Genomic DNA, 23,660 nt, shown 5'->3' with positions numbered 1-23,660 from the left:
TGAATAACTCTGGGATTGTTCCTGTAATCAGTTGGGTAATATTACTGAGGAGAATCTGTTTTTATTTTGTATTTGTGAATGCTACTCATGGTTGTGAAAATGTTGCAAAATTTTTATTTTATTTTGTGTAAGTGGTAAAGTTCTTGCTCTGTTCAAACTTTCTTCCTTGAAGGGGAAGAGTGTTATGGGCCAGTATTTTCATTTAACTGTGCTTAGGTGAAGGTTGTTTTGGTTGTTGAATGTCCTGTCGGGTTGCAATGACACCAACGGTGGCTGCAGTGGACCTGGCCACGCCAACAACACGAGATGCAAGACACCGACAGTTTGCGGAAGATAAGAAAGACACCAACAGTTTGCTTAAAGAAAAGAAAAAAAAAGGAACGGAGGAGACAAAGGGGAGAAAAGCAACAACACGTTCTCCTGAGCTGTGGAGCTTGTTCTCATGTGGTGCAAATCATTTAAAAACCAACTAATCCAGTAAAGGAGAAATTGGGGGTCTTCTGTATGCGAACCTGGGAAGGTTCAGCGACTCCCCTATTCTCTAACTACGACGGATCAACTTCACCCCATGTATGTACACTGGTTGGTGGAGATTCGGCTTCACTTCTTGTATCAAAAAAACAACAAAAAAAACAACCAGTTTTGTATCATACCTTGTATCATAAATCTTGTATCAAAAAATCTTGTATCATACCCAATGGGGTATAATTTGCTGAACTCCCTCTACTCGTTGAATATTGCGCTGCTGTTGTCTTAAACGACTTCAAAGCTCGCATATCGTCGCTGGTGCATTATCGAGAAAGCAGCTTGCCCGTTCCTCTTCTTCCAGTAACACATTGTCCTTCACAGCGGGGAGTTCTCGTCATCAACGTCTCGCACAACCTGTGAATTTGGGTTCTTCTCCATCCTTCGGTGATACAAGGCTTTCACGTTCTTGAGGACTTTTGAGACGCGACTGGTCTGTCGGCTTCAGCTTGTGTGCACCCTCTGGACTAGATCTTTCAGAACTTGCTCACCGCCACCCTTTATCCATTTATAACCCATACAATGCCATACATACTGTTTGCTTGATATAAATTGGCACTTTGAGAGTCGTGAATCAAATTGTAGCTGCATTGTTGTCTGTGACATTTGTACTTTATTAATTTTGGGATTCTTAGGAGTCATTAAGTGTTACTTATAATCAATATTGTTGTATTTGAGTTAGACAGCATGGAAGAATAAATATTCCTTATAAAGTTATCCTTCTGTCTCTTGTCGGATGTAGGTTTCACCCGTATAACAACACAAAGGGCATAATAGTGTATTTATTTTCTGCCAGACATCCTGCGGGTTACCGGTGCACTTGCTGTGCGGTTCCTTGAGGTGGACACATAACACTACGTCCATTAATTGCATACTGTTGGAACGTAACTTTTAAACCTCTCGACCCCTTATGGCTTATACTGTCGAAGCCCTTTTTATATGTCGTTAAGCATTTACACCTCTCTATACCTTTACTCCCTTTGAGAACCGCTAGAACCTTGAAGCCCACTAAGACCCCAGAACCCTGACGACCTACCTGTAAGACCTCCAAGATCCTTTTGACCCCTAAAGCCGCCGAGATGCTTAAGAACCAAGAGCCCTCAAAGATCACCAAGACCATGCAGATCCCATGACCCTGAAGACCCCCAAGAACCTCAAGACCCTTTAAACCCCCAAGACTCTAAAAGACTGCTGACTCTTATGACCCCTTTTACCTTTAAGACCCTTTCAACCCCTTCACCCTTTAGACTACCAACACCATCATCATCAGCATCATCGTTTTATGGCCGTTTCCATGCTTGCATTTGTAAGCCATGATTCACCGAATGGCCCCCTCCAGGTTGCATGATCCGTTGCTAGCCCTCTTGTTAGACCTTTGACTCAGATCATCTCTCAGCAACTCATTCCATATTTTCCTCGGATGGCCTCTTGCTCCCCTTCTATTCACATTTATACACCTCTTCACACAGCTGCCCTCCCCCATCCTTTCCACGTGTCCGAACCACCCCATCTACCCTTACGCATAACCTCACTAATGCTCTATACCTAACTAACCTATTTCTTAATTTCATATCTCAGACCGCTAGAACCCTTAGACCTGTTAAGTTCCTTTGGACCCCTAAGACCTTAAAACACCAATTTACACCTCTTACACCCTTCAGACATGTTTGACAGCTTGGACCCTTGATCCCTTCGAGCATTTTACACCGTTTTAGATGCTTGAGATATTAGACCGTTTCGACCCCTTAGGCCCTAACTGCAATTGGAACAAACCCTTTAGGCACACAACATGCAAACATCGCTAATCTTCTTGCAAAACACAGACTATACGTTTTTCAGCAAGTGATGATGTGCAAACTCGCTCGACCCATCCAGGGGGGTGGGTATTCTGCGAATAAATATGTAATATGTCTATTTAATTGATTGTATTACAGATAACTAAAATAGTTGTGTTTACAATCAGGGGTGTTCATGCTATTTTGGCAGAGAACTTTCATATGTTATCTTCATCGAGGTCTTAGAGGGTACCCAGAAATATTGGCAGATAACGAAAAACTTAAAGACTTCAGATATGCTAGACAAGTAATTGAAAGAAGGCAAATTATCTGATAATACAATGGGTTTTTATACCTTTTCCATTGACAAAATCACCAATGTTGCAATTCCTACTATTCACAAAAAAAACCAAACTCGATAAAAATGGTTTATTTCATATATCATAATTACGATCATTACATCAATGAGGGAGCATGCAAAGGTAACAGGTGTCTAGATACTTGGTTCTAAAATTGACATATCTGGTCCCCGAATTCTCATTTGCCACCCTCATCATCTTCTTTATCCCTATCGTGCTTGATCGATTTTGCGCTAAACCGACAGATAAAATTAAATATCCTTCATAATCACATCTAAAGATCGCTGAGGATCTCAAAACGCCCCCCCCCCCCCTTCATCCTCCAAAAAAGGGCAAACATCGTTGCCCGAGCTTAATGCACGTAGTCATCCTGGGTGATATAGTACAGGCAGACAAAGAATATTTTTACTCCAAATTCTACAACTCATGCAGACAGCACAAATACGGAGAGCACAACGATGTCTGGAGACTATTGCACCGATTTCAATACGTTCAAACTCCTTCACATTCCTGATTCCCATGGAGCTGTGTGTGCATTTCGGAATGGAAATGCCTTCTTTCGAATGAAGTATTCCACAAATTCACAGGTTAAAAAAAAAAGGTGAGACTGGAAATTACGGGCAGTTAAACTAGATATAAGCTCGAAATAATTCCTTATAGTTTTGAAATTTCTCAGGGAAGAAAAGAGGGTAGGGGTAGGGGGTGAGTGGAGCTACACCAAGCAGAATTACCTGGCTCGAGCCAAAAGTCAATGGGCCCAACTAGCATAGGTCTACATTTACAGAAATCCAATTACCTTAACTGTAAGCACATTTCAATTTAGTGTTGAAAGAGTAAATTCGCACGAGCAATTTTTTTTTAATGACTTCACAGATCAGATCTTTCTCTCTCTCTCTCTCTCTCTCTCTCTCTCTCTCTCTCTCTCTCCCGCCTGTTATACCCAACATGGATGGCTGCGGGCAGTTTTGAGGTTGTCTGTCTCTCTCTCTCTCTCTCTCTCTCTCTCTCTCTCTCTCTCTCTCTCTCTCTCTCTCTGTCTCTCTGTCTCTCTGTCTCTCTGTCTCTCTGTCTCTCTGTCTCTCTGTCTCTCTCTCTGTCTCCCGCCTGTTATACCCAACATGGACGGCTGCGGGCAGTTTTGAGGTTGTCTGTCTGTCTGTCTCTCTCTCTCTCTCTCTCTCGCTCTCTCTCTCCCGCCTGTTATACCCAACATGGACGGCTGCGGGCAGTTTTGAGATGAGAAGGCCTGTATGTCCGACTTCATAGGAAACATTTGGAATGCCGTTATTGGGCTTTCGGAATGCAATAAAGGTCCTTTTAATCCTCGTAGGATACACTTAGCATAAGTGTGTCGACAACTCTGTCCCATTCAGGACACGTATTTGACAGGAAGGCAGTTCCATAGACGTGTGACCAAATGTGCACATTTCATTGGCAATTTCAGAGTTCTTCGGATCTCCGACTTGTTCCCACTTAAGTTTTGGCCAAATCGACGCCAATCCGACTTGCATTTAAATAAGTATTTGTTGATTATATCTTTTGCAAATATATCCAACCTTTTATGGAAAGGATCAATTCGATTCCACACCATTCTCTGTCCAAAACATTCCAAACCACATAAACCTATGGTACACACCATGTAGCACTGGGAGTACGTGAAACAACGGGGGATGTAAGTGAAGAAAACATGGATTCAATGACTAGATAAAACACTGAGCATATAATCTATGGTCCTTTAAATTCTATTCCCTTCCCTTCTCAAATCCGGTGTGCAAGTGGAACCTCACCACTTGAATCGATCCCACCACCTCCAATCCAAAGTCCCTGCCGGTCTCTCGGTGAGGATTGAACGGACATCGGGACAAAATGTCAGAGGACAAAACGAAGTGTAGGAGGACGGCTTGAGAGAGGTGTTTAAAGGAAAGGTATCCAAATGCGTCAACACCTAGTCGGACCAGTCCTCGGTGTCGAGCTCGGAATCGTCTTCCGAGTCGGAGTACTCGACGGCAATCCGACGGGACAAGATCGTAGCCACGTCATTGCCGACGGGCTCTCTGCGAGCCTCCATCTCTCGCTGTTCTTGCACCTTCCGCAGTTGGATGCCTGGAATTGAGATGGGGGTGGTTGAGATAAAGAAATAGTGTGTGAATATCAACAAAACTCACAACTCGACTGCAAGAAGCTTTGCTTCAACCTTCCATCAGGGTAACTTGAGTAAGCTATCACACCGCAGCATTGTGGTTTGTTTGTCTCGTTATCCAACTTGTATAGCAGGAATGGGACACATCCAGATTTGAACATTCACGAAAGTTCATTCCATGGCTTCAAATTTAATTCCTTCTTCTTTAATGGCCACAATTATTCCCACGTTATTGTGGGGATGGCAGGGGTAAGCTTGGCCCAAGTCTTTCATGAACCAACTGGGCAGGCTTGATGTTCGACGGAGTTTGGGGCAGAAATTTGTAATTTATTTATGATGCCAGCGAGAGTTCATCTACTCTGCGAGAAAGACGCCGTGGGATCACTAACGTCCACCAACTAATGCCAGCAGATTGAATGCCCAGTTTAATGTCCTTCCGAGGGACAGCACACATTGTTGAATCACCCTGCTTGTGACACACCAGGATGACAGTTTACAGCTGGGCCGAGATCTGAACCCATGATAGACAGCTTAGAGGCGAGTGTGCGTACCTCCACGGCCTATGCCATTCTGCCAGCAACAATGGCTTAAATTTCATTGTGACCCTCAAAACTTTCATTCCTCACATCATTGATCTATAATAATAAAAGGGTGTGTGGGTGTGTGGGTGTGTGTGTGTGTGTGTGTGTGTGTGTGTGTGTGTGTGTGTGTGTGCGCACATCTCCAACCTCCATAACTCCAGAACCATGAAACCTAGTGGCCTGAAATTTTGCATGCATACTAAGCGAACTTCAAGGGAGTGCATGAATGAAAAGTGGTTGTTTGGGTGTTTTAAAACCCCATTTTTGAAGACAATTTAGGGGATGCTCATCACACACAAAAAAGATTAAGCCTTACCAAAATGGCGGTGCGCCATCTTGGTCAATCCTCTTACATCGCTGGGTTCTTAAGCCACCATTATGTTTCGGGCTATTTAAACGTAATTTGCCTTGAAAACATGATCTACTCTCACAGACTAATTAAAGTATACAATCAAATTCTGGGTTCGGGTTTGAGGATCTGATCCCATAGACTAAATAAGTGCTGAAATCTGGAGTAAAATCTGTTAAATTTTAAGAAATTACCGATTCTTATAACTTAACATATATCATGTAACTAAACTTTAAGCAAGGCTGTCCTTCCTCCTTCTCCATATTGCCAAAGCATTAAACTTAACTTTTTCTGCTGTTCCAAAAATTATAATAAGTGAAGAAAATATTAAGGAAACGGGCCCAATGGTTAACTATTGATTAACGAAAGTTAAGTGCAACGAAAATGATTAACCAGCGGAATCGCCGTGAAGGCTTCCGCTGTCGCACCTGTGTACTCGGTGGGGGAAAGGAAGGATTACAATGAGTAAAGCAAGGGGACAAATGAACTCCATGCGCTCATCATCGAATGCCTCATCTTCATAAGTACGAATCGCTTGCCAAGCTAGCCATTCGTTAACCATTTTGTTGGAGTACCTAAGCCACTTGGTGAGCACTCTACAAGCTTATTAGTAATGGAACACCCATGCCCCCCTCCTCCTGCTCTGTCACCTCCTGCTCCCTCTCACTGTCCTCTTGCTCTCCTCCAGCTCCCTGCTCACCCCTCCTCCTGCTCTCCCCCATCCCTGTCCCTCTGCTTCCTTCTGCTCTCCATCCTCCTGCTTCCCCCTTCCCTCCAACCTCTACCCTCCTCCTCCCCCACTTCTTCCCCACCCTTCTCTCTCTTTCCCCCCTCTCCTCATATTACCGGCAATGCCAGGTACCTTTGCTAATATGAAATAACTGGAAAAAGCTTTGCTGCATGGTGAAGTGCATGCAGTAAAGCTGCCAGATGATAAGCTTGGGTAGTAAACTTATTTGAGCTTGAATGGCCAGCACAGCCATGACAGTTTGGAACTGAATGAAAAACATAACAGCTCAAGGGAAAAACAAAACACAACCCGACCTAATGAGCACAGTTGTGTTAGGTGAAGGATGTGGGGGTTAAGTGCAAAGGCGGTCAGTGAGATTAGATGGTTCTAAATGCAGTGTGAATGAGGAACAAAGCTCTCAAGGTGACTGACATTTACGATAAGGCCGAAACGTAAGGCCTCTTTTCACATGGGCAGATTGGTGGTGGTCTCTATTTAATGAGCACCTCGCCTCCAGTGTAGCTCTCTCTGTTCCCTCAGCCCTCCGATGCTCCCATACCTCTCCAGGATGTATGCATTCTTCCAGCAACTCCCTCCTGGTCAAACTTCCAAAATCCAAACTGACCACTGCACACCTGAACTCAACTCTTTTATTCCTCTTTTCTCCCATTTGTGGAACAACCTTCCTGAAGTTAATGAATACTACTCTTCCCTCCAGGACATCACAGTGCACCACCATCCCTCGTTCCATTTACCCTCTTACTTGCATTTGTTTTTGTCTCTCTCCATCTTCCAGGTTTACTCCCCTTCTCTCCCCCCCTCTCTCTCTCTCTCTCTCTCTCTCTCTCTCTCTCTCTCTCTCTCTCTCTCTCTCTGTCTCTCTCTCTCTCTGTCTGTCTGTCTGTCTCACTCTCACGTTCGTTCATTCCCATGCTTATTGCATCAAACTGTTGCCTCTGTATGTTATCATTTTACTGTCACCTCGCTGTTCCAATGAGCCTCGATCTTTTATAGAATTAAATAATACTTTGTTTTATGAAGTGTTTAGGTTTAATCTATGGGCTACCACTACTCGTGGGAAGGCTAATGATGCATTGTAGCCAAAACCATAGTCCAATTCACAGGATATTCTTTTTGTGGAATATTTGACAGGATGAGACATCAGATGAATGTTTCAGGTTTTTGCTTCAAAAATAAAATAAAAACAGTGCAAATAGAAAATTTCCCCTTTTTTGTGCCTTTAATCTTGTGGGTCATTGCTTCATTTCATTGTTGGATATTGAGTACCATACTTAAATCTACTAGATCTATTAATGTTTCATAGGTGTTAGCGATGAAAAAAAAACTGTCCAAAATCCTCACCAAAGGTGGTGTATATGTTACCATGGTATGTATATGGGTGAAACAACAGCAACGATTCATCAACACAGTGAAAAAGAAGAAAAAAAATGAATAACGATGAGTAAAATAAATAAAAGGGTAATTACATTTAACAAATCTTATGAGGGCTTATTGAAATCTTTATCTTATGCTATGGTTTACGATGATGGAATGAGATGTTGATTCTCCAGGTGGCGCTTCCCAGACAACAACCACACTCAGATAGCAAGGAGCGTAACCTGGTGTTAATGGGATACCAGAAAATCCGAGATCACGTGCTTGCCACAGTTGAGACAGGAATTTGTATTTTGTTCAGGACGTCGGTGATAACTCGCCTATGCTTCGTCAAAGACTAACAGCCACCAGCTAATTAATGCGAGCAGATGGGACATCCAGATTAACATCTATCTGAGGTACAGAGCACTTTGTGATGCAGGATCTTGCCTGCGAAGCACCAATCCAACAGTTTACACTCGAGTCGGCAATCAAATCCAGACTAGCAATCTCAAAGTTGTACGTGCGCGCGCGCGCACACACACACACACACACACACACACACACACACACACACGTCCCATTACACTGTACTGTTGGAATGAGGTAAGGCAGTATTTCACAAGAGAACTCCCAAAGTACAAAACTTTCCAAGAAAAACTCCATTCTACAATGAACAAAGTAGACTAGATGGAAAACATGGAAGAAGCTATCCTTCCATCAAGTGAGGTTTTGTCAACTCTTATTGCCTTCCTCCTTTGTACCACCCCTAACAATATGTCTCTGTCCAAGCCTGCGCTGAGGCATTTACTAATTTGCATTTGTATTTATTCATATATTTATTATATATTTACTGAGGCAGTGTTTACTATAGCACGCAGAACTGTATGCCATATCGGATTTGATTACAATTTATTTTTTTTAAACAAGGATGACCACACTGTGATCACAACCTGTGACAAAATCCCATTAACAGGCCGATTGAGAAACACATTTAAAGCACTCTTAAAAAATGAACAGTGCGATTGGGAAACACAAATTTAATGTGGCATTAATAGATTATCTCGACACCTCTCATCCACGTCATCCTCCCCACAATTATATCAGAAACGAGCCGATGCGTCACACAGTCAGATTGCTTAACCCCATTATTTGGCCGTTCAAAGATTACGTAATGCTATTTTTTTTTTAAAGTAATTAATGGAACATAATGCTCGATGATCTTGCGTTCTGACGTACCGTGTGATCTGATGGGTTTATTTAAACCTTACAATTATTCGACATAATTAGATTTTTCATGGTCTCTCATCATGAATAACGCTCGACCCAAACAAAGCCAATAATTGTGTAACGTAAGACTTAATTACGTAACATAATGCTTGATTACCGTGCGTTCGAACGGGCTTGATTAAACCTTACAATTATTCGACATATGATTCGATTTTTCAAGGTCCCTCATCGTGAATAACACTCGACCCAAACAAAGCCGATGGAAATCTGACGCAACAGGCAGTGTTGCATCAGCAGAGATCACGTGCTTGATCACGTTCTGACGGATCACGTTCTGACGCATCAGCAGAGGCCTACACGCCTAATGTGTTAGGCCCACTAAAAAACCAAGATGGTGGCCATATCATTTTGTCTTGGTGCTATGGTGGGTGGAGTCAAGCAACAGATGTGGGTGTGATCTGGCAGCTGTCTGACCAATGGGTGCACATTTTTAAAAATGGGCCCTCAACAAGAACCCCAACAACAGCGACACAAAGTTCAACAGCGGCACAACACGATGGAATAATATTTACCGATATGAACAGTGATATGGCTTTTGTTGAAATTCTACGTACCAAGAGGGAGTAGATCGACTCCTGACGAACTCTTCCTATATAAACGTGCGGCTCCGAAGCAACACGGCAGCGTGTGCAAAGCGACTGAGAAACAGGTGTAGTGGCCGCTTCCGTGTTACAGATTCGGCGCGCACTCTTCACACATAAATGTGCGACTGAGAAAGACGTGTAGCGGCCGCTTCCGTTTTGCAGAATTCAATCTTTTTTTCAAAATGGGCGCCATGTACTGTTTAGATTTTGATGATTTGCATGTGATATGATTCAACGGATGTTTATATGAATCGTTTAAAATAAAAAAAGCCTTCAATTTCTGATATTTTGCCTTTTCATTTGGGCTTCCCAATTGAAGCCACGCCCGCAGGGCGGGTACCGTTGCTAGTACAGGTAATGGAAGAATGCTGCTAATGCTGACCACAAAGATTCCAAGTTGAGTACTTGTTCGTCAAAACTACGGACACAAGAATAGGTGAGGTTGAGCCGAGTCTCGAAGCATGCTTCTTCAGAATATTAAAAAGAAAAAAAATTATATAAGTAAACTTTAGCTGGATGTCCTGCCTGATTCATTGTAATTCATGATCTCATTGTATTGCTTACAGGAGTTGTCCTTTCAGCAAGTCAAATATCAGATCATGTATTCTCTATAAATGGTGTCGGTTCTGCCAAAGCAGTTTCTTGGTTGGGGTTACAATACCTGAACGGGTCACCACTTGACGCAGTATATGCCACTGAATTGTGCAGAAATTTGTAATTTGTTCATGGTGCCGATAACAACTCGTCTACTTTTCACGAAAGACTAAAGTATAATATTGTTATGTTTGTGGGGGTACGAGGATGAAATACCTTTGTCGAGATAGAATTGTATAGGTTTAGAATGCTCCGTATGCCTCAAAGCCATCTCGATGTACATAAGTAGGCCGTCTGTCCGGGTAAGAGCGTTTGCATGTCGTCATAAGGAGGGTGGTTTTGTGCCAATTAATTATAGGGACTGTAAGGTTAAATTCCCCTGTATGTGATTGCCTCCCTGTGATTTTTCCCTAATGTTCTTATTACATTCGAACAGCTAGGAAATTGAGGGCTCAGTAAAACAACAGTAATTATAACAAATGACTCATTCGCTCACCACACCACCAGGTCCGACAAACCCAGCACATTTGCCGATCGGCACGTAAATCCCGCCTCACGGCCTTCGACATCATCCGAACATTCCCGAACAACGACTAGACTCTGCCCCCGACGACTCGTAACGAGGAGGCCACACCTGGCCTTCGTGATCGGTAGAGGCACGATGGGATGATTAAGTGGAGCTCGTGATTTGACAGAGTGTGACGTCATCATGGAACATTCGAGAGTGAAGGGAAAAAAAGACGCGGTCGCGCCATCTTGCTCTCTCTTTGGTCCTGGCTTTGATAGTAGCTGGTTGTGTTTTATATCACTCTCCCTGTGCCTTCAGTGGAGGCGGCTGCACTTTGAGTGGTACGCGCTAGCAAGGCGAGTGGTAGGAGCCCGGTGGATCATGACAATCGGAGGATGAGGGTTTTTGGCCACAGCTCTGCGGGTCGGTGGCTGCTACGGGCGCGACTGCGCGCCGTCTTGTGCGCTTCCTGCGCAGGGACTCCCGTTCGACGACCACCAGGCTTTCAAGGGCCGTTTGGGGACGCCAGGCTGAGTACCGGCCAACGCACCACACAAACACGTTTTCTTATATTTGTCTTCCCTTGTCGTGTCCGTGTGGAGGATCCCTCAGTTAGAATTTAGTTTCACCTCACCATTTATTTCGTTTTTATTACTCTTGCATTTATTTTCATTGAACCCATTATTTATTGCATTTCTTTGTCGTGCCTGTATATTCGTTTGGAAACACACGCAGGGGTTATCCGATCCCCACAGACACAATCAGATAAGGCCTCGGGCCCTCCCACGCGTGTGAAAAGATAATACTGCCAAGTTGGCCTCGATAATACCAAGATAATAACGCCGCGGAGTTAAGCTCGTTTTGGTCATTCGTCCTCTTGGGGTCTTAACTCCGGGGACACGACAATATTTAACATCCACCAACTTATGCTGGCAGATGAGACGCCTAGTTTAACGTCCATCCTCGGGATGGCACACACTGATACCGAGCTCTGCCTGCAAAACACAGGCCCGACGCTTTATAGGTCAATATTCAAACCCAGTCTGGACAGCTCAAATGTCTTTCTCTTAAGAGTAGGCGAACGAGGTGAGTGTGCTTACCTACCTCTAGGCTATCCTTCCAGCATTTAAGCATATCACAATTCTTGCCTCTAACCTATTCACCCAACTTAGACCAATAACAACAACTACAATGGCACAACAACTAGTAGATAGGCTTAACAGTTTACGTTTTGGATCTCACTGATAGGCCGGATTTGGATTCAGACCAGAACCAAAATTAAATCGGCTTGTTCTTGTCACCTAACCAACTCATCGACCTAGTTTTGTCATAACTCGTCCACAACGTTTTGAGATATCATTTACATATTGTTTTTGGCACCATCTCTCAATGGTGAAGATTCACTTAAAAATTCTCATATCCAGATCCAGATCTTCACCAAAATAGAGTCATTTCTTCCTTGCCACACACCCAACATATCCACCTCGTTTCGTCCGAATTCGTCCACAACTTTGAGATAGCCTGTTCACAGATTGACAGGGATGAAAACATAACCCCCGTCCACCTTAGGTGGCAGAGGTAACTAGTGAGTTCACAGAACACCTTACCCCACACAGTGATTTTAAATCACCAATCCTTGTTCATTTTAATGAAAAAAAATTAACGATTTTAACAATCGTTAAAAAAAAAGAAATCCAAAGGTTTAGTGCCATTGAATTAGTCCAGAAGTTATCTCTGATACACCACCCCATTGAACCTTTATTTACATTGAAGTACTGAAAAAAATGGAGGTTCTTGGAAGTACAGTATTATGACTTACGATTTGTTTTCTACAGTGATCAATTGTATAATTGAAGTTAAATAAAAGAAAGATTGTAAAAGTCGTATTAATTAATTAATTCCGGAATTTACCATAATCTTCCGCAGTGTCTTATTACACCACCCTATCGAACACGGCACATTCGTTATTCGTGCCTGTTGTTTGTGTCCTTTATAATATCCTTAAAAACAGTAGGTTTCCTGTTTGAAATGATTTTCAATTCCGTTTCACTGCCAGGCAGGCAAAGTACGGTAAAACGAAATACTTGTATTCCAACTCATATTCCGATTTGAGTTCAAAATATTACCTTCAATATAAAAAAAAGTTGTTCCTTGATCATAAACTGATAAGACAAACAGACGGATATGAACCAATTGCTTAATCCCACTTTTCACTTCTCGTATGTGAGGTAAAAAACATCCCTCGTTACATAAGAACCCAATAATCTTTAAGACCTTTTTGCATTATAATGTATAATTTAATAAACCTCAAACCGCTAGAGACAAATAAAATACCCTATTGGCCTGGTGTGCTTTTATTACCAAGGTAATGAGTAATACAACTAAATTATATTTCATACCTACACCATTTAAAGAGAAAATAATACAAAACCCTGGTTGCCTGTGGATAAACGAATTGAAACTGAGAATTCCAAATATCTGCCTTGTTCAAAATTCAGAGATCACTGCAGGAATGCACCAATGGACGCTGTCGGCATTGAATGGGTCCCTTGTACCTCGACCGATAATCCAATGTCCCCCCCCACTATTTGCAGCACAAAGCTAACTGTATCCATTGGTGACAATGGCAGCAGTCAAGCACTTGCAACGTCCTCTATATTCTCCATCTCTTCTCCCCCATCGGATGCAACAATGTGACTTGCAGCATATTGGGCATACTGCACTTTACCCTGTATGCTCTCTGTTGCAAGGTCATTTTTTGGTTTATTTATTTCCTCTACCAATGCTCCACAGGTAGCATCCCTGCAGGTTAGGTTTGCAATTTGTTTAGTGTGCTGGTGATAACTCGTCTACTCTATCAAAAAATACTGGGATCTAAAGTCTGCCAACTTAGGGGGTCAAAGGGTGAGGAATGACTGGGTTGGGGATGGAGAGCTGAACAACTCGTCATACATAAAATATCCCATACGGTCTGCGCCTCAGATAGCCTCTCCTATTCAAACTCCTACTGCATAGCTTCTCGTGCCGCCCCCTGTTTCGAACCAAATGCGGAAGTGTGAAAGGCGGGTGTCTGACGCCTAAAAATTTTTAAACTAGGCTTGCTTGCCTTTACATGGAACTCGTTAGCCTTGACCAGCAGTCTGCCTAAGATAATCTTTTCATGTGTTCCAACCCAGATGGAATGTGTTGCCAAAGTTTTGCCTCCAATTGGTAACTCGGATCACTCAACTGTTTCTGTACATCTCTCATATTCTTTATCCACAACTACATTCCATCCTTTTCACCATATTGTTTTTCAGTTTGGGAAGGCCGATTGGGATGGATTTCGGTATTTTCTGGCTGATAGGCCATGGACATCTGCTTTAAGACAGGGTCCTGGTTTGGCTACTGAGGAAATATTGGTTCACGAGTTATCAAACAGAGTGACCACTATATTCGTCATGGGTGTGTGTCTGTCTGTCTGTCTGTCTGTCCACAGCATAACTACCCGATGATATTATTCGATCTTGATGAAATTTGGGTGCGAGGTTGATATCATGATCTAGTAGTGTCCTGCCTAGAGTGGGCGTATTGCGCCCATTGTGGGTGGAGCCACGCCCGAAAAAGATGTCTTTTTAGGGGGTAATCAAGTTCAAGCTAGATCTTCTCCGAGGGAGTTGGTGGAATCTGACAGGGGTTTCGGTATTTGGTTAGACCAATGTCGTGTGTCTAGCCCCACGGAGCACGATTTTTCATTTTCGCCCCAAGGTCAAGGTCACAAGGTCACGAAATTTAGAAAAGTCGATTTTTGATGGTTTTATTACATTGTTCGCTTCCTGATGGGGTGAAATGTCATACATGATCTTATATTATCACATACATCATGAAATACATGTTTTCCAACAAATTTCAGAATCTTCGACCTTTGATCTTTGAAGGTCACAAAGTTTCAAAGTTGTCGGAATCGAACCGAATTTTCGGTATTGTGTAGCTAACTAACCTCATAACTGATTATATGTTATTTTCTATCCCATTTCAAGGTCAGTACCCTTCGTTTTGACATTTCCAGGCCTGGCCTGTCTGGGCCTGTTTCGGTTATAGTCCGTCCTTTGTCATTGAATACCGCTTGCTCGTGAACCATCGTCGTCTCCTGACTTGTCTCAATATTATATTCCTTCACATAACTATCAGATAAAGGCTCATTCTCAACCTTGAGTCACTCCTGCTTGTGTGGCAGCGATTGCTCATCGGAGCCACTCTTTGAAGCAGTACCATTTGCTGGGGACCTCTGATTCAAAACTCCTGTTTCATGAAGCTAGTAATCGCTGTGAGAGAGTTTTGGAGGATGCCAAACAACAATATATAGACTGTTGGTGTTTTTATTACGATTCAGCGCCTTGGCTCTAGAGACCTCTGGCGGATTGCCAACAGTGTCCTTAACCGCAACAAGTCCTTTATTCCTCCTCTCGTTCAGGGTCCTGAGGTTCTTAACTCCCCGATGCATTGGGCCAATCTTTTTGCAAAGCAACTTGCCTCTAATTCCTCACTTAACGATGACGGACATTCCCTTCCTGTTTTTCCATCTCGTACCGATAAGGATATTTCTGTCCCCCTTGTCACTTCTAAGAATGTTGCCAAAATGATTCATTCTTTGGATGCCTCAAAGGCTACTGGTACGGATGGGATTCCTCTAGTTACATTGCAAAGGTGTTGCCCTGAACTTGCACCAATTCTTGCCAAGCTATGTGATATGTGCTTGGCTGATTCAGTGTTTCCCTCATCATGGAAAGTGGCTTTCCATTGTCCCAGCTTTTTAAGGGAGTCTGTGAGCGTTCTCTGGCTATTAATTACCGCCTCATTAGTCTTCTTCCTGTGATTTGTAAGATCTTTGAATGCCTTAGCAATCATAAGCTTAGTCACCTTAAGGACAATTAACTTCTTACTGACCGTCAGTATGGCTTCTGCTTTTCCAGGTCGACTGGTGACTCACTCTCCCTAATTACTGATCATTTTAACAGGGCCTAAGATTTTAGGGGTGAGATATATTTAGTTGCTTTGAATATTTCAATGGCCCTTGACAAGGTGTGGCATAAGGGACTACTGTGTAAGCTTCATTCGTATGGTTTGTCAGGTGGAATAGAAGAAGAAGAAGCACCTTTAGAGGCCATTTTTCCCGCAGTGCAGGGGTTGGCCTTTTTCAGGTACCGTGGTCCCCTTTTTGAAGCAATGTTTTATAGCCGGATGCCCTTCCTGCCAACCCTGTTGGTCGCCTCTTGCAACACGCAGGGAATTACCGGTGAACTGGTACTCAATTTGCCGACCTCAAAAGGATGAGAGGCTGAGTCAACCCCACTGGTGTTAATTCAGCGATCGACCGGGATTCAAACCCAGGATTCCAAGCCGGCACCCTAACCGCTAAGCCAACACCAGGTTGGCTAAGCCAGGTCGGGTGGAATGGTGTCCATAATTTCTCCTTTCCTTTCTAACCCAAAGTTGAAGGTGGTCATTCATGGGAAATCATTCCTTATTTGCTCTGTCAATTCTATTGTTCGTTCAGGGTCCTACTCTTTTTCTGGTATATATCAATGACTTGTCTGATAACGTTTCATCCCAGCTCGCCATGTATGCCGATGATTCCACACTCTACTGTGTATCCCCTAATTCAAGTAACACTTCTCGTAGTGAGGTTTGTGCCTCACTAAACAATAATTTGAAGAATGTTGAAGAGGAATCAGAAAATGAAGAAGAACGTGTTGAAGTGGAGTCACGATTGGCTGGTAACTTGCAATGCTAAGAAGACTAAATTGCTGCCCTCGTCTCGTTCTAGAGACGAGTCTTTTCCTCCTGTGCACATGGGTCCTTTGATCTTGCCGGAAGCATCAGACCTGTGCCTACTTGGTCTTGATATCTCCCCAATCTCAGCTGGGATAAGTATATATCAGGTATTGCAAAGAGTGCATCTATGCCAGTTGGTTGTCTCTATCGAACCCAGAAATTTATATCCTCTATTTGTACAAGAGAATGATACGCCCCCTTATGGAATACGGTTGCCAGATTTGCCGGAACACCAGCTTGTCACCCGTCCTTATTAGGACTGTCCTCATCTGTCCTTATTGTGCCATCTGTCCTTACATATGTGTGGTCAATTTGGTCGGAGTAGTGGTCAGCTCTTCTCTACGAGCACTTTCACATCGTAGGTCTGTTGCTACTCTTGTTTGTTTTTGCAGATATTTTCATGGTAACTGCTCTACCACTCTTCAATTTGGTACCTTCCGTTTTGCCACCACTTCACACCTATACACACTGGCCATACCTAGGTGTAGGACGAAGTGCTATGTAAGTAGCTTTTTTCCATGTGCTGCATCAATTTGGAATTCTTTACCAGTCACATGTTTCCCCACATCTTATAATCCATTTTCTTTCAAGAAGAACATTAATTTCTACCTACTTCGTCTTTGATCATTGTTCTTTTCTTTTGCAGCTCTAAACATTTAGTGGATCTCAGCCTTGTGTAGGGTGAATTCTCATTAAAAAAAAAACAACCTATAACACCTCATCTTGCCAGATCCCCTCAAATGCTGAACCCAAAGGCATGAAATGGCTCCTAGCAAGTTTACGCCACGAATCGTAGCACATTTGGAACAAAGTCACAAAAACAGATGGTCTGGTGAATATATTTTTCATGTGAAAATCCTGCATTCACCTGAATCATGTATGCGCACACACAAAAAAATAACTCACCCATTCGGATGGCAGCCAAGAGGTCACTACGAGCATCGCTCACCTGGCCCTCTCCTACTCCACCCCTCCCTTCTTGTCCATGTGGGGGAGGGGTGCCCACCATCCCCGGAGTTGGAGGAGGGGGAGGGGGAGCTGCAGGGGGACCTGAAGGAGGTGGTGTAGGAGTGGCTGGTAATGGTGGTGGGGGTGGAGGAGCTGGAGGGGCCAAACCCAAGGCAGAAGGTGGTGGGGGTGGTGGAGGAGGGGGAGAAACCGGGCTTAGGAAGGCCGTATGGGGGGAAGGGATGAGAGCAGGTGGCGGAGGAGGGGCAGGAGGAGCTCCGGCGTTTGCGTAATATCCGGCTAAGTGTGCTGGAGAAGGGCTGGGAGAGAATTGGACAAAATAGTTTAAAACAATCTTGTGATGTACATTATAGTAATACAAATCATATTACTATCTCTCGTTAATAAATAATAATCATATTCTCAAAGTTACCGTAGTTCAATTGACTGAAGGTTCGCTGGACACTTCCACAAACCTGTAATCGTGCGGTGGCGGAGGAATGCTTGGGGACATGGGAGGTGGCGGTGGCGGTGGTTGTTGCGGTCGAGCGATTCCACGGCCGTGGGTTGTGGACGGTGGAGGCGGGTGAGAATCGTAGTCGTGAGGTGGCGGAGCAGGGGGAGGAGGCGGTGGTCCAATGTACTGAGGGTGTGAGGGGAGGCCAGGCGGAAGAGTACCGTGGCTGGGGCTTGCTGGGTACGGTCCATCAAGACCATCAGAGCCATGGGAACTGAGAGCACAAAATAAAGTTTTCGTTAAAAATAAAGTAAGATTATCACAAGAGCCTGAACTTCCTTGGAAGGAAGATGTATTTAAAGAAAGGAGAGCAAAGGATAGACAGACCTACAGAAGGCTAGATGAAAGATTGCAATGTTATAAACACAGAAAGCTACACGACCCTTAGTAGGAGGTATAACGATAAAGATGGGTGTTTAACGTTAATACTCATGGTTATGAAAAAGTCATGGTGAATGAGAAAGACAAGGAGGAAAAGAGACAGACAGTACGAATACAACCGGGTGTCTGGAGAAAGCGAGCCATCAGATGGAGCAGCGTGGGTAGCAAGTGGCCGCCCAGTGCGGAACTCGATATCATAGGCCATGAGGTTCCACTCTTGACGTCTGTTCCGTGCTTTGCGCACACTCTTCACCTCGCGTGGAGCACCATCACGTCGTTGTTCCTAAAGGACAGGGCCAGAGATGAAAAACAAGCACAAGGTTCACTACTGTGCACCAAAGAGGATGGAGTTAAGGACAAGAGGCAGATCTTGAAGGAAATACCGCAGGACCAGACCAAACACTTGAATTGGAATAAGCCTTTATACACATACCTTTTGCCTTCGTCGCTCCTTACGTTTGTCTTCTGTATCCTGGAGCATCTTTTCTTTCCAAAGGTCAAAGAAGTATGAAGGATCTGTGTAAAACTTCATCCCATCTTTGCCATCGTCTCTGGAAAATTGGACAAGCAGCTCCATTGGTGTGAGATTCAAAATTTGTGATTGCCAGGAATGATTGATTCAACATCTCAAGGGCTTCATAAGACACCGTTATTCCCTGGAGTGAATGTTTAGTATAGGAGTAAACTTAATTGAATGCGATATTAGATATGCGTCACTTTTATGTATAACTAGCCGAAAGCACCCGGCGTTGCCCGGGTTCTTTTTGAATGAATTTACTACTATAATTCAGCTTTTACTCGCGGCCGTAAAGATTGACTACTATAATTCAGCTCACCGTTTAATTGCGAAATGGGCCCAGCCCGGCCGAAGCGGCCTCGACCGGCCTCGCCAATAACCTTCCCGGGGCCCGTCCCGACATTTTTAGTTCTTTTTGAATGAATTTACTACTATAATTCAGCTTTTACTCATGGCTGTAGAAGATTGACTACCGTAGATTTCTACGTAGGCCGTAGAAGATTGAATCGTAGAAGATTGACTATAATTCAGCTCAGCTTTTAATTGCGAAATGCGCCCAGCCCGGCCGAAGCGGCCTCGACCGGCCTCGCCACCTAGCCTATAACCTTCCCAAGGCCCGTCCCGACATTTTTAGTTCTTTTTGAATGAATTTACTACTATAATTCAGCTTTTACTCGCAGCCGTAGAAGATTGACTACTATAATTTAGCTCAGCTTTTAATTGCAAAATGGGCCCAGCCGAGCCGAAGCAGCCTCGACCGGCCTCGCCACCTAGCCTATAACCTTCCCAAGGCCCGTCCCGACATTTTTAGTTCTTTTTGAATGAATTTACTACAATAATTCAACTTTTACTCGCGACCGTAGAAGATTGACTACTATAATTTAGCTCAGCTTTTAATTGCGAAATGGGCCCAGCCCGGCCAAGGTGGGCCTCGACCGGCCTCCCCACCTAGCCTATAACCTTCCCGGGGCCCGTCTCGACATTTTTTGTTTTAGAGGTTTCCTCCTATCTTTCACCGTTCAGGAGATTAGCGCGTGCAGACAAACAAACAAACAAACAAACAAACAAAAACTTTCTTTTATATATATAGATTAAAGCCTGGTGTTGGCTTAATGGTTACGGTGGCTGGCTTAAGATCTCCGGGTCTTGAGTTTGAGCCCCTGTTGTGCCTTTAAATAACACCAGGACGGTTGACTCAGCCTGTCGTCCTTCTGAGGTCGGCAAAATCCCAGCTTACTGGAAATGGGGCACTGCATCAACCTTGTAGTTCGCCTACAGGACAACAGGAAAGGGCTCAAGGTTTAGAGTGCAAACCCCACCTGTACGGCGTGAGGATGTTGAGAGGAGGCGGCTTGTCAGTGGTATTGTACGTGTCCAGAAGCGGGTTCGGGACAGAGTTGCGGGCCACGACTTGCTGGTCCTGGCATGCAGAACTGCGAAACGCCTTGCGTAAGTTGATGTCTTGCAAAGAAACTAAGGGATAAAGGGTTAAAGAAAACTGAAAAACCTTCACAAAAGAACCACTGTGGCGGACACAAAAGCCCACTGGCGTGGTGACATCATTCCACGCACCAAGTGGGCGGTGGCCACGCCCGAGGGGTAGGCGTGGCCTCATGATATACCCCGGGCGACCAGCCCGGAGGAGTACAGTGTTACAGTGTAGTCTTACAATAAAGACGTTTATATGTTACCGCTTGTCCGCTTCCTCCTTGCTCACAAGCAGCGCGCGTAACGCCGCGCTTTACTGGTGACCCTCGACGTTGGATCTGCCGGAGCGATCCTTCCACACGCGACGCCATCGCCATGGCCGCCTTCGTCAAACTTCCGGAATTTTGGGAGGCTCAGGCCGAAGTCTGGTTCGTCCAGGCCGAAGCCCAATTTCAGCTTCGGCACCTCACCGGCGATGACACGCGCTACTGCCACGTCGTCGCCTCCCTCGGGCCCGGCACGGCCGCTCGAGTTGTGTCCGTCCTTCGCCACCCACCGGACGGCCACAAGTACGAGGCACTCAAGCGGCTACTCCTAGCCACGTTCAGCCTCACGGACGACGCACGGGCCGATCGCCTCCTGGATCTCCCCGAGCTCGGTGAGACGCACCCGTCGGTCCGAATGGACCATATGCTGTCACTGTTGGGCGACGAAGCCCCCGGTTCGCTATTCCGGGCGCTTTTCCGTCGCCAACTTCCAGCGCAGGTTCGCCTCGCGTTGGCCGGGACCGGGCTAACGGAACCCCGAGCATTGGCGGCCGAGGCGGACAAGTACTTCGCCGCTTCGGACACGCGGGCGAGCGTTGGCGTGGCCGTCACGGCCTTCGACGCTGCTGTTCCACAGCATCATCTTCTACAGCACGCTGAGTTTCAGCAGCATGCTGATACGCACCTCGTGAACGCCGCCACGCCCCGCCCACCACCGCGGCGAAAACCGCCACCGCGGGGAAACCCGTCGACTCCACCGGCCTGGCGGAGCCAGCCGCGCTCCTCCAGCTCCACCACCTGGTGCTGGTTCCACGCCAAGTTCGGCCACGAAGCTCGGCGGTGTCATCCGCCGTGCTCCTTCAACGGGTCGGGAAACGCCCGGGCCGGCGCTCAATTGTGGCGATGAGCGCCGGCCGTTCGAGCAGCCTGCTGTTCATAACGGACACCTTCTCCGGGCGCCGTTACCTGTGCGACACGGGAGCACAGGTGAGTGTCATTCCCGCCGGCACGTCAGACAAGCACGCCGCGGGTGGGGGCCCCGCGCTGCTTGCCGCGAACGGGACGCCCATCCGTACGTACGGAAAACGCTGCCTCTCTCTGCGGTTTGGAGGGCAGGTTTTCCGATGGACGTTCGTCACCGCCGACGTGCCCATGGCACTGCTTGGCGCGGACTTCCTGTGCGCTAATGGGCTCCTGGTCGACGTCAAGCGCAGACGGCTTGTCCAGGCCGAGACGTTCAGCTCGCTCGCATGTGCGTTGCCCAGCTCAACGAGCGGCTTGCCAAGCGGCTTGCCGAACGATTCGGTTCCGGCCACGTTGGTCTGTACGCTTCCGGCAGCGGACGCATTCACCCGCCTCCTCGCCGGCTTCCCGGCCCTCACGCGGCCCACCTTCTCGGCGGGGGCCGTCAAGCACGGGGTGGCCCATCACATCCCCACCGTCGGGCCACCGGTCTACGCCCGGGCACGCCGCCTCGAGCCGACGAAGCTGGCGGTGGCAAAAGCGGAGTTCGCTACCCTGGAGCGACTCGGCATCGTTCGGCGCTCAGAGAGCGCTTGGGCGTCGCCGCTGCACATCGTGCCGAAGCCCGGCGGGGGATGGCGACCGTGCGGGGACTATCGCCGTCTCAATGACGCCACGACTCCCGACCGCTACCCCGTCCCCCACATTCAGGACTTTTCCGCCCGTTTGGCGGGCAGGTCCTTCTTCTCGAAGGTGGACCTCATACGCGGCTACCATCAGGTCCCCGTCAGGCCGGAGGACGTCCCGAAGACGGCGGTCATCACGCCATTCGGACTCTTCGAGTTCCTGCGCATGCCCTTCGGTCTGAAGAATGCGGCTCAGGCGTTCCAGCGACTGATGGACAGCGTCCTGCGCGACTTGGATTTTGTCTACGTCTACCTGGACGATATCCTCGTCGCCAGCGCGTCCCGCGAAGAGCACCTACGCCACCTCCGCACGCTCTTCGAACGCCTGGGCCAGCATGGCCTGATTGTGAACCCCGCAAAGTGCCGGTTCGGCGCCGCCACAATCGATTTTCTGGGGCACCGTGTCACCAGGCACGGAGCCGTCCCCCTGCCGGCCAAGGTGGAGGCGGTGAAGGGGTTTCCGCGCCCCCGCACGATCAGAGGGCTGCAGGAGTTCCTGGGCATGGTGAACTTTTACCATCGGTTCCTGCCCCGTATCGCCCAGCTCCTGCGCCCCCTGCACGAAGCTCTCCGAGGTAAGCCGGGCAAAGGCGACGTTACCTGGACCGAGCAGATGGACACGGCGTTCACGGGCGCGAAGCTCGCCTTGGCTAACGCCACCATGCTCGCGCACCCGGCGCCCGATGCACCGATCGCCCTCACCACCGATGCCTCGGACTACGCGGTGGGCGCGGTGCACGAGCAATGGGTGCGTGGAGCTTGGCAACCGCTGGCGTTCTTTAGCCGGCAGCTTCGCCCGCCCGAACGCCGTTACAGTACCTTCGACCGCGAGTTGCTCGGACTTCACTTGGCGGTCAGGCACTTCCGCCATCTGCTCGAGGGCCGGGCGTTCACTGCCTTCGTCGACCACAAGCCGCTGATCTTCGCGATGGGCAAGGTCACCGAGCCGTGGTCGGCCCGGCAGCAGCGTCACCTCTCGGCCGTGTCCGAGTACACGACGGACATCCAGCACGTCGCGGGGAAGGACAACCCGGTGGCGGATTGCCTTTCCCGGGCCGTCGCCCACGCAGTCCACCTCGGCATCGACTATGCCCGGATGGCAGCGGACCAGGCCGCTGACCCCGACGTCCAGGCCTTGCGGACCGCCGTCACGGGCCTCCGCGTCACCGAGGTGCCGTTCGGCGGCGCGGGCGCGGCCCTCTTGTGCGACGTCTCCCTCGGGCGTCCCCGCCCCATTGTGCCCGCGGGCTGGCAGCGCCAGGTGTTTGACGCCATCCACGGCCTGTCCCACCCGGGCGCGAGGGCCTCCCAAAGGCTGATCGCCGACAAGT

At 46.8% G+C, this 23,660-nt stretch overlaps 1 protein-coding gene across 3 annotated transcripts in view; it reads right to left on the bottom strand.

Annotated features, from left to right (window-relative positions):
• Positions 1 to 2,714: 2,714 nt before the first annotated feature.
• The window catches only part of LOC137421944 (actin-binding protein WASF3), a 33,776-nt gene continuing 12,830 nt past the window's right edge, over positions 2,715 to 23,660 (bottom strand). For all 3 annotated transcript variants that reach the window (XM_068108543.2, XM_068108544.2, XM_068108545.2), the window contains exons 4-9: positions 20,306 to 20,459; positions 18,903 to 19,020; positions 18,589 to 18,752; positions 18,048 to 18,302; positions 17,530 to 17,891; positions 2,715 to 4,762 (exon numbers count right to left, since the gene is read on the bottom strand). In XM_068108543.2, the coding sequence (XP_067964644.1) occupies positions 4,605 to 4,762; positions 17,530 to 17,891; positions 18,048 to 18,302; positions 18,589 to 18,752; positions 18,903 to 19,020; positions 20,306 to 20,459 (1,211 nt within the window). In that variant the 3' untranslated portion in view covers positions 2,715 to 4,604. The remainder of the gene's footprint in view (positions 4,763 to 17,529; positions 17,892 to 18,047; positions 18,303 to 18,588; positions 18,753 to 18,902; positions 19,021 to 20,305; positions 20,460 to 23,660) is intronic.

The sequence above is a fragment of the Myxine glutinosa genome, chromosome 2, assembly GCF_964187855.1.
Source record: "Myxine glutinosa chromosome 2, kmMyxGlut1.1, whole genome shotgun sequence".
Lineage (NCBI taxonomy): Eukaryota > Metazoa > Chordata > Myxini > Myxiniformes > Myxinidae > Myxine > Myxine glutinosa.
This window is presented reverse-complemented; position numbering and strand designations above follow the sequence as displayed.